Source organism: Balaenoptera physalus (genome assembly GCF_965194825.1).
Source record: "Balaenoptera physalus genome assembly, chromosome: 11".
Lineage (NCBI taxonomy): Eukaryota > Metazoa > Chordata > Mammalia > Artiodactyla > Balaenopteridae > Balaenoptera > Balaenoptera physalus.
Genome location: NC_138896.1, coordinates 32,533,853 through 32,551,445, shown reverse-complemented (window position 1 = coordinate 32,551,445; position 17,593 = coordinate 32,533,853). Strand labels below are relative to the sequence as shown.

Genomic DNA, 17,593 nt, shown 5'->3' with positions numbered 1-17,593 from the left:
TAAGTGGTAGCAGCTATTACAACGACTGTGGGTACCCACACTTCGATTTCGGAGACGCAGCTCTAACTTAGAGACCTAACAGTTTACACTCTCGGTGTCTACCCTGGAACTGTGTAAGCCACCCTAACTCGCCACAAAGACATTTCAGCCATTCCAAGATCCAGGGCGCAGCTCAGGTCTAGGGGGATACAAAACCACGGAACTCTGAGGACACCAACTACTGAAAAAGTACCAGGCACACGGCTTGGAGGAGATTCCCCTTGCCCCGGCAAACTTTTCCACACCTCACCCAGAGTGAGAGAATCAACCTATTGCCAGGAAATGCAGCACTGCCTCCCGACCCGGCGCCCGGGCGCTTCCCGAGTCCGTTATTGTGCAAATGAAGCTCCACGGGCTGACCGGGAACCTCCTGGTTTGGGCGTCGCTGAGGGGGCCGGGGGGAATGGATGGCCTTCGATGTGGGGTCCCCGGCCTGGAGGCCTCGGGTCGCCCGGGCTGAGGGCGTTTCTGGAAGCGGGAACCCCGGGCGAGAGGACTGCAGTAGGAAGGGAGTCCGGGTCGAGGGGTGGGATTACCCGGCTGCCGCTGTCGCCTGGATGCTCTCCGCGGCCGTCCCGGGCGAAGTCGGCGCGAGACTCCCCCCGGCTGCTCCCTCGGAAACCGGCCGAGCCCGGCGGGAAGAGTCGTCGGCCCCGCGGCGGCGGCGGAGACGGGGAGCCGCGACGGGCCCGCGGCGGGGACGGGGAGAGGCGACGACCCCGCGGCGGGGACGGCGAGGCCCGGCGGCCGCGGGGCGGAGACGGGGAGCCGCGGCGACCCCGCGGAGGGGACGGCGAGGCCCGGCGGCCGCGGTGCCCTGAGGGCGAGCGGGGTCGGCGAGCCGGCGTCCGCGACGAGGAGGAGCCGGAGGACGGCGGCGAGGTGCGGCGAGACGGGCCTGAGGAGGAGCCGGAGCTGCGGCCGGTGCGCGGGCCGCCCCCGCCGCTCTCTTTAGGCCGGTGCGAAGAGACGGAGGAGCGGGCGCCGCTGCGGTACATGGCTCCGGCAGCCGCGGCCACGGCGGCAGCTCCGACCGGGGGCGCCCTGGACGCGGGCCCCCAGCGCGCCGCCGCAGCTGCAGCCCGGGCCGCCACGGCCGCCGCGCACCGCCCCCGCACCCGGAGCAGCCCCCTCCCCTCCGCCCCGCGCCGCCCCTGGGGCCCGGCCGAGCGCGCCTCCGCGGCCGCGGCTGGCGGTTGGAGGGCGCGAGCACGCGCCCGACACACCCCCCCCCGCCCTCCGGGGCTCCCCGCTCCTCCACTCAGGGAGCGGCCACAGGAGCCAGAAGTGGGGAGGAGCACGGAGGGCGGCGCGGGGCTGGGCGAGGAAAGGCGCGGGAAAGCGCGCGACCTGCTCTCCTCACGCTCCGCCTCCAAGCCGGCAAGATGGCGGCCGCCGAGCCGCCCACTTCCCCTCCCCCGGAGACCACGTGACCCCGAGAGCTCCGCGCTAGTTGGGCCTGGCGGAAGGGAAGGGATTAGCGGGAGTGGAGCCGGGTCTTCCGGGGATGCTCGAGGCCTTGGGACGCTGCGGGCTTCGAGGGGGCGGAAGCATCTTTGCCTTTTCCCTACCCCCAACCGTATTAATTTACGTGGGGACAATAAATGGTTATAAATGATGGGAATATAAATAACTCACAAAGCGTTAGGTTATGTTGGAAGTTACGCACCTCGGCAAGAGCGACCAAAGAAGTCCCGGATCCCATAGAAGCCGTACGACGGCTCAACAGTTAGTTTACTTTCCAGTTTGCCTGTTTTCTTAGAGGTTGAAATTGAGGATGGGGTAGTGCGGAATGGGGGCGGATTCGGGAGCGAGAATCAAACTCAAAGCAGGCATTCGAGTAGAATTGTCGCTGTCTAACCCAGAATACTTACGGGGAAGGTCACTCACCGCTAGGGGTCCACATCGTGACAGATAGGAGGCCTGGATAGTTTTTGCGAGCGACTTGGAACCCCCAGTCTGTGACTAGAATTTTTCTGGACGCCTGGCTGTAGTCGTAGTCCCCAGTCTCAGGGTCCTGCATGCTAAGTACAAAAGTCAAAAAAAGACAACACGTAAAAGAAGAAAAACAATGGTCAAAACCTGAAAAAAAAAAAAGTTGACCCTGACTAGTGAAACTCTTCAAAATAAAGTAATGGCTTGACAGTTTTCATATATCAACTAGAAACACAAAACCCGAAATTGGTATGAAAATCAGGTTTCGGATTGCAAAGCAAAGGCAGGACAAAGAAAAAATTAATTATAAAAAGTTTCCATTTTCTTTTTCTTTTTCTTTTTTTTTGGCCTCTCTTCTGAGCTTGCAGAATCTTAGTTCCCAGACCAGGGATTGAACCCCGTCCTGGCAGTGAAAGCACGGAGTCCTAACCACTGCACCTCCAGGGAATTCCCCAAGATTTCCATTTCCTAATTTACATTTTTTCATATTAAATTTAAAAAGTATCCAATGTCACATGTTTGTATAATGGCTTTTGCTTATGTCATAGCTCAGTAAAAATAAATTTTTCACAATTTGATTGGTCTCACACTCAGCTTTCTTCACTCAACATTACTTGCTTGCTCCCTACAGGCATTTGAATTACCCATTCCTGACTTTCGGATTTTGTCGCTTAAGGCTGTCGTGTCAAGTTTCTTAATATGTTCTTCCATATATTTTGTTAACCCATATTCAGTTTACAAGGAGCTTTTTGTATGAATCCTCACATAATCCATTAAATTAAGATCTGAGTTTTTTTTTACAGATGGATAGCCAATTTTATTTGAAACAGAAATTGGGATTATCTGTATACTGGGAAGTCATCGTGAGGAAATGAGTTATCAGCTAATGAATGAACACTGCTAAATGCCCATTATCCACATCTCAATCCAATTCCGTTGTTTTCTTTTGACTGTGTAATTTGACAGTAAAGAAAAAAAATTTTAATGTGATTAATTTGTGAAAAGAAAACTACCAGGATTGATGGTAAAAGTCAAAGAAAGTAAAGCAATCTGAGAAAGTGATAGCTCTTAACCAGAAAATATGTTATGTACAAGGTTTCCAAACAGTCTAAAAACGTATTTCATAATGTGTCCTGTGCAGCAGAGACCTGCAATCAGAGATTCGGATACACCAGCTCAGCAGCATAAAAGCCCTGTCAGAGAAGGGTGACAGCCTCTGTAAGTGAAGCTGCCATGTAAAATGTCATGGAAGTTGATTTTAGTCATCTCTGGGTTGGTGGGATTAGGAGATCTAGGAGACATTACCAGGGCTCACCGATATCTGGGGCTCCTCTCATGCTGGGCACCAGGACAATGCTTCCTTCCCCATTTCAGAAAGGGGAGTCTTATGACTATTTCTAATCACTACAAGCTGTGAATGGAAGCACCTTGTATCACTTCCAGGCAATCAGGAAAGAGGAGTTATAAGATGCTCTTTCTTTTGCTGTGGCAACAGAGGAAGCTACGTGTTCCAGATGGTGCAGCCTATCAGCCTGGGTCCTGAGTGACTGTGTAGAGCAGAGTACCAATTAAAACTCTGCCAGAGGTGAATACCCTGTCTTTATTAACCTGTATATGAGTTTTGGTTACCCATGCTTTTGGTGGGATCTAAGTAAATATGAAGAAAATGTGAATAGGTATGTACAGATACTTGAAGTACATACATTCTAAATCAGGGTTAGTTATACTCTGTATCGACTTTTCCTCCTCAATCCTTCTCTAATATTCAATAACTATTTTTATCAAGGGAGCTGGACTCCATGGTATATAATTGGAAAACTGTCTTGCTTCCCCTTCACACCTGCCCTAAACATAACTCAACTCTAAACTTCATTCAAGCTAAAGGATCTCCCTTCCCCCATCTCTTGCCTGCTTCAGGTGTGACCCTTGCTGTGATAAAGGAAGGTGTGCCGAGCTTCTCCACATCCCTGCCTTTACTGCTCAGAGTTTACTCCTCCTCTCCTGCTGGCCAGCTGCTATTTATGAACCCCTCTCCCCCAGGGTTTGGTGAGGAGAAGAAGGGATTAGGGGAAAGGGGCACAGTTTTTTCCAATTATCTTCGGAAGTTGGTTCCCTATGGACATGGAGGACTCACAAATGTTGGCTCTTTCTCTCTTGTGTGTGTCACCTTTGTGGGCTTTTTTATGACTCTCTTGCTGGGACCTAGGCAATTCCTCTCCTCTGGTTGACTGCCTATAACTCCTCTTCCCCCAACTTCTTGGCCTTCTGGAGGTTCATCCCACGTAAAACATATTCTCCTGAGGTCCCTTTCCTCTCTGGGTATCCCTCATGGGAAGGACCCTTTTTAAATGACTCCAAGTTGGTTTCCTTCTAGGTACACTTGGCCCACAGGACAACTCATGCGTCTTTGCCTTGCTGGCAAGGGCAGTGCAGCTCGCTCTCCATGCCACCCACCTTACTCACCGTCCCAGGGAAGCTGGTCAGCCAGCACCTTACATCTGGACTTCCTCAGGTGGGAGTTAGAACATTAGTCCCTATGGACTTCCAAACCCCAGGAGATATAAGCCAAACATTCTGAGAGGTGCTAGTGGAGGCCTCTATCTCACTTGGCTTTAGGCAAAGGGAAAAACCCCTCTCCCTCCCTAGAATGTCGAGAGGAAATATAGAGCTCACAGGTAACTACCCAACACAATTCTCATTCTCTTGTATTGACTCAGTGTGGATAATTAGTAATGCTGGCAGACTGGTTCACAATCTCTTCCCATCTCCCTTTGAGGTGGATGGGGGAAAAGGTTACCTGGCATCTATTGTTTGCTTTCTGCTTTTGAGGCCTTTGCTGAAATTCCACAGACAACAGGGAGAATCTAATTAAACATCCTGTCACAACTCTTGTCTGTCATCAATTCAAGAAACTCTTACTAGGCTGATGAAAATGGTGAAATGGCTTAAGGCTTTCGCAGACAGACAGACAGACAGACAGACACACACACACACACACACACACACACACACACACACACCATGTAGCAGATATAGAGCAATGACAGATAAAACTTGAAAAGGGTAAAGAGATCTAAGCTTTAAAACATGAACACCCTTGTGAATTTGCTGAAGCCACAGACCCGGGGCTTTGAAAGAAGTCTGGAAGCAAGGGTAGCAGTCAGAGATTTGGCTCCTGTAGATGGAGATATAAGTGCCTCCTAGGAGGTAGGGGACAAGGGCCAGGTTTTCAGCTTGAAGCCAAGGACACCCCTGCCCCTACATGCATTTGAACAAAACTATTGCCAACCTTCTGCTTGGGGCTATAGCCTTATGGAAAGCTGTGTGCCGAGAGGGTGGGACAAAAATGTTGACAGTCTTTAGATGAGAATTGAGCCTAGGCACTCCCTGCTCGGTGAGTGGAATGGCAATAGTGTGATACCCTATACACCAGTAATAACCAATTAGAAAATATGATATTATGTTAAACATGGTGGATTCAATCCATACATTTGTCACTATTAAGTCCCTAAACCCCACTAAAGTGACAGTAAAGGGTTTTGTTTGTTTTTTAAGACATATATTCATATGTGCACTGTGGAAGTGTGAGAGAGATATTGCCCTGTGGGGTGGAATTTGATCAATGAGAGACATATGTTTAGAAACGTAAATTGCTTGCTAGCACAGAAATAATACTACTTGAGCTTCAAATTTCATAAGTTATAGTTCTGTCTTCTCTCTGTTTCTTTAGCCCTTTTTATTGTCTAAATGACCATTAAGTATGTGATAAGGTGCTAAACTGTCTTAGTTATCAGAGAAATGGAAAAATATACGCTACACATTTACTAGAATAATTAAAATTTAAATGATCGCTAGTACCAGGTGTAAGCAAGGGCATAAGCCATGGGAACTGTCATACAGGGCTGGTGGGCATGTAAATTATTACAACCACTTTGGAAAACTGTTTGGCAATATTTTTTAAAGTTGAATATATACACTATGATCCAGCATTTCCTAAATGTATGCTCATCAGAAATATGCACATATGTGCATCAAAAAGATAGGTACAGAAAAAGTTCTGGAAATGGATAGTGGTGATAGTTGTACAACATTGTGAATGTACTTAATGCCACTGAATTGTACACTTAAAAATGGTTAAAAGGGTAAATTTTATGTATGTTTTACCACGATAAAAAAGATATACAAAAATGTTCTCGCGGCATTATTTATAAAAGTAAAAATTTCAGCTGTAGGATGAATACATTATAGTAGATTCATACAGTGGAATACTTTATAATAATGAAAAAGAACAGACTATCGCTAGATGCAACAACTATATGAATACACAGTCCCTGCTCTCATAAAACTTAAGGTCAAGCTGAGAAGACATAAATAAATATAAAATTACAACTGTGATAAGTACAATGAAGAAAGGGCACAGCATGGCCTGAGAACATATAGTAAGGAGATCTGACATGGTCAGAGGGGTTAGGGGGGCTTCCCTGAGAAGTGATGTTTGACTGAGATCTGAAGGTAAGTAGGAGGTAGAAGTGGAGAGTAGAGCCTTCTAGGCAGAGGGAACCCCCTATCCAGTGTTTCCCTACATTTACCTTTTTCATTGTCTTTGGCTCTGTCCACTCCAACCACCTACCCAGTCTCCACCCATCCTCGCTCCAGGGCTGAGAGGAATCATTTCTTGACACACTTGTAACCCATTCCTGACATAAGGTTTGGGAAGCTCTGCCATATGCAAAGGTCCTGTGGCAGGAGAAACCATAGTGATTTCAAGGACCACACAGAAGGCCAGTGTGACTGGAGGGCAGAGAAAAAGAAGAAAAGTGAGAAAGGGAGCTGAAGATGTAGGTGGAGGTTGATTATGTCCACTATATTTTTAACATTAATCCGTGTTCATGCCTGTGTACATACTATACTTGACTCAACTGCTTAATCCTGTTGTATATTTTTTAAGTCTGATATTAACGAGGGCAGCTGGCATAGATGACGGAATTGCTGGCGCATATCCAGACTAGCTCCAGTGTGCAATGACTTCAGCCTTGCACACATTACGCTGGGCCAGGAGGGGGGCAGTTAGCCATCCAGAAAGAATGATATGATGTTCACTCATTTAAGAGTTATTATCTAGAATTGTTGTTTCTTGTTTGTAGGATTATCAGATAAAATACTGTATTTTTATTTACTAAATCTGGCAACCCTATCTATTAGGATTTGGGGGTCTGGAAACCCACTCTTCCTTCTGTCCAGGAAGTTGTTAGAATTGATGTATACGCTATGCTTCCTGCTTGTGCTGACATCCTCCTGTATCCTTCAAATAACTAAACTCAGATGGATATACCCACGTAGTGATTGCATCTGTTTTTTCATCAGTATAAGCCTACTATTGTATTGGCTGTATAAAGAAATCTGTCATTGACAAAATAAAAACTGATAGATCAAAGAAGAAATCATAGTGAAAATTAGAAAGCACAAGAACTGAATGACAGAGAGTATACTATATATTGAAACTCATGGGATGACATTTGTCAAAATTCATCAAATGGTACATTTAAGATTTGTGTATTTCATTGTATATAAATTTTACCTTAAAAAATAACCATACGTTGCTCAGCAGGCCTGGCCTGGCTTTGGGCCCCAGGCCTCCCAGCTAGGGACTTTGCACCTGTGCCTGCCTGGCAGCCTGGGTGTCTGCACAATCCATGGGCAGCAGTAAGGGCCACAATGACAGATTATCAAGAGGAACAGAGCAACTGGAGGCTCTGGAGTCCATCTATCCTGACTCCTTCAGAGCTTGATTATACATTGATCCAACCCTCCTAACAACTGGTCTTCCAAAATAGAAATGAACTCTCCTGATACCACTTTCTCCTTCAGTAGTGTTTTAGCTAAATATTATCAGAAAACCCAACCAACTTCACCATTACTGTGACATCTGGGGCTGGAAAAAATGATGAAACTGTCCAGACTATCCTCAAGTTTACATATAGGGAAAAGCACCCCGATGAAGCTCCCCTCTAGGAAATACTCTCCCAGGAAAACCTAGAAGATAATGATGTCTCAGACATTTAAAAATTATTAGCATTACAAACAGAGAAAACCTTGGTATGGTGATGATCTTTACTTTAGTTACAGCTGTGCAAGAAAATTTAAGTGAAATGGTAGATCAAATAAAAACTGGAAGAGGAGAAAAGAAACAAAAGAAGCAGAAGCAGAAAAGGAATTATTTGATGACACTCCTGTTACCATTAAGAATTTCTTAAGTGGGAAGGCCAAGTTTGATGCAGAACTCTTGGAAGTTAAAAAGAAGTGAATTAAAAAGAACAAGCAGGAAAAACTAAATTAAGTGGGAAACAGCTGTTTGAAACAGATCATAATCTTGACACATGTAATATCCAGTTCTCGGAGGATGCTGGATACAGCGTGGAGGTAGATGAGTCGTTGGTCCAGGAAATGAATGATTTGGAGCTACAGGATGAGGTGGATGATCCAGACTACAATCCTGCTGACCACAGAGTGACTTGACCAACTAGTGAACTATCCTCATCTTAGAGAGGCTGCCACAGCATCTGTGTCTATGCTGAGAGTGTGTGTTGATTTTCTTTTCTCTATTCGTAAGAAAAAATAATTTTCAGGAGAACAATTTTCTGACAGCTTTCATCATTAAACTTAATAAACTGACCTTAAAATTTCAATCAATCGATCAATAAATAAAAATATTGAACTCCAGGGGCTTCCCTGATGGCGCAGTGGTTAAGAATCCGCCTGCCAACGCAGGGGACACCGGTTCGAGCCCTGGTCTGGGAAGATCCCACATGCCGCCAAGCAACTAATCCCATGAGCCACAACTACTGAGCCTGCACTCTAGAGCTCTTGAGCCACAACTACTGAAGCCCACGCACCTAGAGCCCGTGCTATGCAGCAAGAGAAGCCACCGCAATGAGAAGCCCACGCACCACAACAAATAGCAGCCCCCGCTCGCCCCAATTAGAGAAAACCTGTGCGCAGCAACAAAGACCAAACGCAGCCAAAAATAAATAAATAAAATAAATTAAATTTTTTAAAAATATTGAACTCCAGGTAGTGATATGTGTGCTGAAGTGTTTAAGAGCAAATGTACTAATGTCTGTAACTTCCTTCGAAATGAATCAAAAATAAGATCCTTGAAATTGATAGAAGAAGGGATGGATAAATGGAAAGTTCCGTGATAAGGCAAATATACTAAAATCTTAACTGTAGAAATAAGGTGCTGGGCATTTGGGCATCACTACAATTCTTTCAACTTTGTGAACATTTTCAGAATTAAATAAAAACCTCATCAGATTGTGAATCACTATATTGTACTTATATAATATTGTACATCAACTATACGTCAATAAAAAAATAAGTGTAGAAACAACCCCTCCCCCAAAAAAACCTTCATTGGATGCAGATAAAGTGATTCATAAAGAGAAATGTGTAGTCCTAAATGCTTATTTACAAAAGAAAAGTTAAAAATTATTCATCTAAATTTCCAGTTCAAAAACTTAAGAAGGGCTTCCCTGGTGGCGCAGTGGTTGAGAATCTGCCTGCTAATGCAGAGAACACGGGTTCAAGCCCTGGTCTGGGAAGATCCCACATGCTGCGGAGCAACTAGGCCCGTGAACCACAACTACTGAGCCTGCGCTCCACAACGAGAGGCCATGACAGTGAGAGGCCCGCGCACCGCGATGAAGAGTGGCCCCCACTTGCCACAACTAGAGAAAGCCCTCGCACAGAAATGAAGACCCAACACAGCCAAAAATAAATTAAAAAAAAAAAAAAACTTAAGAAAAAAACAAGCACAGTAACCTTGAATAAAGAGGAAGAGTGGCAGTAATAAAAAATGAAAGCAGAAATTAATTGAATATGACAGAGATACGTGGAGATGGTAAAAAGACAAATAAAATAAAAATAAATATTTATTTTATTCTTTGAAATAAACTAATAAAATAGGCAAAACTCTGGCAGAATTCATTGATCAAGAGAAAAAAGAGAGAGAGCAAATAAACAATCTTAGAAAAGAGGGCTACAGATAAGTTATAGCCAGGCTACCACTAACCCTCACAGTACCTTTGTGTGAATTAGGAAAAGGTTTCCCCTTTGGGTGGCCACAGCTCTAATACCTAGGGCTTGTTACTTGGAAAGCCGGGTACAGGCTGCTGCCACTCACTCCTTGTCCAGATAAGCTTGTGCTTAAACCACCTACACAACCATATTGGCAGTCCTGGATCAGCATAGTTTAAAAAGTTATGAGACAATATGAACAACCTTGTGCCAATTAATTTGATAATTTGCACAAATGATTGGTTCCCTTTAAAACTACAGTTTACCCAACTATATCAAGGAGACATAGACAACCTGAATAAACCCATAACCATTAAAGAAATCAAATAAGTAGTTACAAGATCTACTTTAAAAAAGCATGAATATTCTTATTTTTTCCCTATAGTCTAGCATAATTAAACACCATTGGAATCATCTGTTTGCTAAAAGCAATAAAATACAGCTGTGAAACCATGTGGTTCTGGTGCTTTCTTTAAGGGTAAATCTGTAACCATCTTCCTGATCTTTTTTGTGATAACTCGTCTTTTCAAGTTTTCTATTTCTTCATAGGTCAGTTTGGTAATTTTTTTTCTTTGAGAATATCCATTTCCTCTAGTTTTTCACATTTGTTGCTGTAGAGCTGCACATAATTCTTTCAGCCTCTTTTGTGTCTGTGAATGTATCTCCTTTCTTATTCCTAACCTTGATATTTTTGCTCTCTTTTTTCCCTAACCAGATTCATGAAATGTTGATATATTTTATTGGTCTTTTCAAATAATTAACTCTTGAACTTATTTTTTCCTTTCTACTATTCTTTTTGTTTTCTAATTCATTATTTTCTGTTGTTTTCTATATTATTTCTCTCCACTTGGGGTTTATTTTGTCATTATTTTCTTAGTTTCATAAAATGGGCAATGAATTCTTAAAAAAAAAAATTCTTTCATAGTGAAATATTTAAGGCTATGCATTTTCTTCTGCTGTGTCCTGCAGGATTTTACATACAATGCTTTTTTTTCATTCCTTTCTAGATGGTTTATCACTTCATTTTTAAAAATTTTACAAACAAAATAATTATTAAATTAGAAAGAACCAAACACCTTAATTCTAAGTAGTTATACTCTGACATAATTTCATTTCAAAACAAGACAAATTAATCACTCATTATAATTTTAGCTCTTCCCTAAAGTAATTAACTTGATTTATACATACACACACACACAAAATAATCTATAGACCTAACCATCTTTCCTGTAATACCTCAGAAACCTTGATTTATTAAGAACAGCAACATTAAAATAATTGTAGAAATGGGGGAAAATAGGCCTACAGGATTTCACCCTTGCAATAACAAAGATAGTTTTCCTATAGAAATTACAATTAAAAGTTTTATTTGGTGATTTAAATAAACCTTAATTTAAGGCTGTAAACCTGAGCTAATCTAGCTCTTTCTTAGCACACTTGGTATCTATCCCAATAATAGACCAGCTATCTAGCCTATTAACAGATAGGTATTATCTGAGGCTAGCCCGGTTTCTTAATTAATCCCCATTTCAATTTTTTATTTCCTCTTGATCCAAAGGTGATGTAGGCATGTGCTTCTTTTCTTCTCGTTTTTTTATTTTGTATTTCTTACATATTTTTATTTTGAATAAAAAAGTGCAAATTGTACAAATTGTAGAGCTTTTTCTGTTTTTGAGTTGTTTGAGAGTAAATTGCTACCTGTTACCCACTGCTCCTGAGTACTTTAGCAGGTATTTTCCAAAATAAGGACATTCTCCTACATAACTCCAATACAATACAAATCAACATTGATACATAACTACCATGTAATTCTCAGACTCCGTTCAAGAGTCTCTAGTCGTCCCCAAAAGATCCAGATCGTAATCATAAATAATCATACATTGCATTTCATTGTCATATCTCTTTAGTCTTACTCATCAAGAACAGTTCTTCACTCTTTGCTTGACATTCATAACCTTGACATTTTTAAAGATTACAGACCAGTTATTTCATGTCCCTCAGCTTGGGGTTGCTGGGGTTTCCTCATGATTGGATTCAGATTATGCATCTTTGGTAGGAATAGTATAGAAGGGATGATACCTTTCTCTCATTGCATCCTCTCAGGTGGTGCAAGATTTCAAACGTTCCCTCCCAGTACTGATAATGTCCACTTTCGTCACTTGATAAAGGTAGTGTCTGCCAGGCTGTGAAGTTACTTTTTTCTTTAGTAATTAATAAATATTTTGTGGGAGGTATATGAAATTGTAAATATCTCATTCCTCATTGTACATTTAATTCGTTTATGTCACTATAGACTTGTGGTTTCCTATTCTAGTCAATGAATAGTAATCAGTTATTATCATTATCTCCATTAACTCATGAATGGATAAACAAAATGTAGTATACCCATACAGTGGAATGTTATTTGGCAATAAAAAGGAATGAAGTTTTTTTTTTTTATAAATTTATTTATTTTTGACTGCATTGGGTCTTCTTTGCTGCGCGTGGGCTTTCTCAAATTGCGGCAAGTGGGGGGCTACTCTTCTTTGCGGTGGGTGGGCTTCCCATTGCGATGGCTTCTCTTGCTGCAGAGCACGGGCTCTAGGCTCACGGGTTTCAGTAGTTGTGGCGTGTGGGCTCAATAGTTGTGCCTTGCGAGCTTAGTTGCTCTGCAACATGTGGGATCTTCCTGGGCCAGGGCTCGAACCCATGTCCCCTGCATTGGCAGGCGGATTCTTAACCACTGCGCCACCATGGAAGTCCCAGGAATGAAGTTTCGATACATGCCACAACAGGGATAAACCTTGAAAACATTATTTTAAGTGAAAGAGCCCAGACACAAAAGGACACATATTGTATGATTCCATTTATATTAAATGTCCAGAGTAGGTTAATCAACAGAAACATAAAGAGGATTACTGATCGCCAGAGGCTGAGGAGAAGGAGAAATGGTGAGTGACCACTGTTAGGTTTATGGTTTCTTTTTAGGGGGCTGAAAATTCTCTGGAATTAGATAGCGGTGATGTTTGCACAACCCTGTGGATATACTAAAACCATTGGATTGTGAACTTTAAAACAGGTGAATTTTATGGTATGTGAATTATATATATATATTTTAAAAATAAATTTATTTATTTATTTTTGGCTGCATTGGGTCTTCGTTGCTGCGCCTGGGCCTTCTCTAGTTGCGGTGAGCGGGGGCTTCTCTTGTTGCGGAGCACCGGCTCTAGGCACACAGGTTTTGGTAGTTGTAGCACGCGGCCTCAGTAGTTGTGGCGCATGGGCTTAGTTGCTCGCAGCATGTGGTATCTTCCCGGACCAGGGCTCAAACCTGTGTTCCCTGCATTGGCAGGCAGATTCTTAACCACTGCGCTACCAGGGAAGCCCCCTTGTTATTTTTAAAAGTAAAATAAATCTGCCTTTTTCACAGAGGATTGTAAGGAAAATTGCCTGTTTTGACTCTTACTGCTGAACAGAAGAAAAAGTTCCTTTCCTCAAAATTCATACCCTCAGTCTAGTCCTGTAATCTATGAAAAGCACCTACAATTTGTTGGGAGAAAAACAAAGACCTTAATAAAAAAATAACCAAAATATATGAACAGACAGTTCACAAAAGAGGAATATAAATGTCCAATAAATAAATTAAACCACTAAAAGACGATCATCTTCATAAAGTAATCAACACACATCACATTGTGGTTTTGTGATGATTAAAAGAGGCAAACACTTTCAATATTTTCAATACCAGATTCCTTCCTGTCTTTGTACTCATTTTCTCCATAATTCCCTATAATTGGCTTCTACCTCCACACTTGCCTGAAATTGCCCTTGGTCACAAGACACCCCTCTCAATCCAAATATGAAGACCACTCCTACTCTCCCTGGAACTCTCCAACGCTCTTGGCCCCTAACCTTTCCTTCCTCGAATGCTCCTTCCAGGCTCTTCAAGGCTCATTCCCACTACCTTGCACCACTACGTGATCTCTTGACTGACCATTCCCTTCCTTTTCCTGCCCTCTAGCTTTGGCCAACTGTAGGTGGACATTTCTCTTGGGGAGGGGATGGAGGCTGTTTAGCATCTGAGAATGTCCCACCTTATGAATCTTTTATGAAGCAGACCCCACTTCTCACTATAGAAGCTGAAAATGCCAGATACTTGTTTTCCCAACCCGCTTTTGAAGCTGGGTGCTGGCACTGACCTAGGCTGGGTCAATCTGATGCAGCTATTTTAGACTTTGACTCTGGAGTTATTGGCGAAAAGAAGCAGAGTCAATGGAAGAGTGTTCCTGGCACCAGCAACTTCCAGTTTCCATGGCAGCTGTGGCAGCAGTGCCGAGCTCAGGTCCCTGCCTGATGGTGTCAACAGTGTGAGGTGTGACATCTAGTGGACAACAGTGTCCTCACTAGACACTATTTATAGAGTGGTTTTGGCCCTGGTGGTAGCTGTTTAGGCTCTGAGCCTGGTTCTCCAGGTTTCCCAGTGATTCTGTGTGCTATTTTAGCTTAACTTAAAATCAGAATCTATTTCCATTGCTTGAGACTGAGAACTCTGACAAAGATAGCTGTTTAGAAAGCTGTCCTCAGCTCTCTCTTCCTCTATACCACCTAAAACCACACTTTTCTCTATATTTTCTAAGTCTCTATTGCATTGTAAAAGAATCGGTGCAACTTAGCACATTATCATTTGTTACCTTATAGTTAAAATTTTCATTTTCGTATGTTGTTTATGTTTATTTACAGGCCTTGTTGGGCCTGTAAATTGTCTCCCCAACAACACCGTGAACCATGAGAACAATTAAAAATGGATGATAATATAGCCTTATATATTTGCTGAGGGGAATGATGGGAATGGGACAAACTGAAGATAGAGGGGTGAACGGCTGACAGGCCCAATGTCCTTGAGTAGTTAAGAGGAAAAGAGATCTGTTTTTTTTTCTGGCCGTGCCTCGGGGCTTGTAGGATCTTAGTCCCCCGCCCCCCGCCCCGGACCAGGGATTGAACCCACGCCCTTGGCAGTGAAAGCACAGAATCCTAACCACTGGACTACCAGGGAATTCCCAAAAAGAGATCTAGTACCCAAGTCAAGGAGTTGGCCTTGGGAGCAGAGACAGTCCACCTATAGCAGGAGGAGGGCAGGCAGATGCTGGGGGTACAGATGCTACCAGTGGGTAGCTGTGGTGGTGGATGCTTTAATTTTCTCTGTAGATTAGGAAGGAATGTCATCAGTAGAGAATGAGAAGGGGAGAAAGTGTAGGAGGTTGGAGAAGGCACAGAACAGTCATTCAGGACAGCAGTTTGGGGAATAAGGCAACTTTCCAAGACGTTCACAGTATAGATAATTTTAAGAGACTCAGTTTCCAGATACTCAATTTCCAAATGTTCTTTTCCTAAAATTGATCTATTTTCTCAAAATAGATGCCAGCTGCTCTTCCTCAATTGCCTTTCTCCCACTTTACAGAAGTCATATCTCTCGCTCAGCCCAAATCTCACCATAGTTAGGCAGTGTAGCACAGTGATTATGATGGTAGCCAGTCTCCAAGATGGCTTGATTCCTGATATTCATATCCTTGAGTTGTCCTGTACCTCACTGAATCAGGTCTGGTCTATGTGATAAATGTATGACTATTGAGGCTAGGCCATAAAGGGCATTGCATCTTCCACCTTGCTCTTTTGGATTGCTTGCTCTTGGGAATGTCAACTACCACATCATAAGGTCACTCAAGCAGCCCTAGGAGAGGTCCACGTGGAGACAAACTGAGACCTCCGCAAACAGGCAGCACCCACTCACCCATGATGTGGGTGAACCGCCCTGCAAACAGAACCACCAGCAAAGATTCTCCCATCCCAATAGAGCATTTAATGACAAGAGCCCCAGGTAATATCTTCCTGATATCTCATGAAAGACCCCTAGCCAGAATCTCCCAGAATCTCCCAGCCAAGCCATTCCTGAATTCCTGATTCATAGAAACTGTGAAAGATAATAAACGGTTCTTGTCGTTTTAAGTCACTACATTTGGGGGTAATTTTTTTTTTTTTTGGCTGCACTGCCCAGAGATCAAGCCCACGCCCTCTGAAGTGGAAGCACAGAGTCTTAACTACTGGACCACCAGGGAAGTCCTTGGGGGTAATTTTTACACAGCTGCAGATAACTGTAGGGCAGATTGCTTAACCTCTTTGAGCCTCAGTTTCCTCATGTGTAAAATAAGAATGATAACACGATAGTAACTGACTCAGGATTGTTATGAGGGTTAAATGAGTTAATATTTGTAAAGTGCTTAGAACAGAAAAGTAAAAAGTATGAATTTGTTAAATAAAAATAAATGTGATCTATTCAACACAGCACTACTGTACTGGGAGATCTAGATAGTGCAATAAGGCAAGAAAAGGAAATAAAATTTATACAGATAGGAAAGGAAGAAATAAAAACTGTTCCAATTTCAGATGGCACGACAGTCTACATAGAAGATCTCAGGGAATCTACAAAAACTCCTAGAGCTAAAAAGTGAATTCAGTGGAGTTTTAAGATACAAGGTAAATACACAAAATTCTGTTGTACTTCTATAATCTAGCAACGAACACATGGAAACAAAAATTTTAAATACAATACCATTTACAATCGCTCAAAAAAATGAAATAGCTGTAAGTCTAACATAACATGTACAGGACTTGTATGCTAAAAACTATAAAACACTGATGAAAGAAATCAAAGAAGATCTAAATAAATGGAGAGACGTACTGTTTTCATGGGTTGGAAGACTTAACATAGTAAAGATGTCAATTCTTCCCAAACTGGTATACAAGTTTAACACAGTTCTCATCAAAAAGCAAGATTTTTTTTGAAGATGTGTACAAGAGTATTCTAAAATTTATATGGAAAGGCAAAGGAATTAGAAAAGCTAAAACAATTTTGAAAAAGAAGAATAAAGTGGGAGGAATCATTCTATTTCAAGACTTATTATGTAGTCACAGTAATCAGAAATGTATGGTATCAACAGAAGGACAGCCTTTTCAACAAATGATGCTGGAGCAATAGGATATACATAGGAAAAAATAAAAATAAAACTTGAATCTCAACCTAAACCTCACACCTTAAACAAAAACTAACTCAAAATGGATCACAGATTTAAATATAGAACATAAAATTAATAAACTTTTAGAAGAAAACATAAGAGAAAATCTTTGGATTCTAGGGCCTGGCAAAGAGCTCTTAAAATTGATACCAAAAACATGACCCATAAAAGAAAAAAAACCCATAAATTGGAATCCATCAATTCAAAAACTTTTGCTATGTGAAAAACTGTTGAGAGAATGAAAAAACATGATATAGACTGGGAGGAAATATTTGCAAACCGCATATCTGACAAAATACTACTATCTGGAATATATAACTAACTCTCAAAACTCTACAGTAAAAAACAAATAACCCACTAGAAAATGGGCAAAAAGCATGAAGAGACATTTCACCAAAGAGGAGATACAAATGGAAAATAAATACATGAAAAAAAATTTCAACCTCACTAGCCATCAAGGAAATGCAAATTAAGGGGAGTTCCTTGGCTGGTCC

The 17,593-nt window shown here is 42.4% G+C and overlaps 1 protein-coding gene and 1 pseudogene across 4 annotated transcripts in view; one reads left to right on the top strand and one right to left on the bottom strand.

The window, feature by feature from the left end:
- The window catches only part of ZNF318 (zinc finger protein 318), a 28,845-nt gene extending 24,939 nt beyond the window's left edge, over window positions 1–3,906 (bottom strand). For 2 of the 3 annotated variants that reach the window (XR_014251064.1, XM_082414054.1), the window contains exon 1: window positions 576–1,637. Coding sequence is in view for 2 of the 3 variants with exons in the window: in XM_082414054.1 (XP_082270180.1) it covers window positions 576–1,037 (462 nt within the window). In the remaining variant the exon portion in view is untranslated. Of the gene's footprint in view, window positions 1–575 lie in introns of all 3 variants that reach the window. The other variant, XM_082414053.1, reaches the window with a different exon arrangement.
- Window positions 3,907–7,561: 3,655 nt separating this feature from the next.
- LOC309638318 (RWD domain-containing protein 1 pseudogene) lies at window positions 7,562–8,729 on the top strand (annotated as a pseudogene). The gene has a single exon. The product of its transcript is annotated as an RWD domain-containing protein 1 pseudogene (transcript).
- Window positions 8,730–17,593: the final 8,864 nt, after the last annotated feature.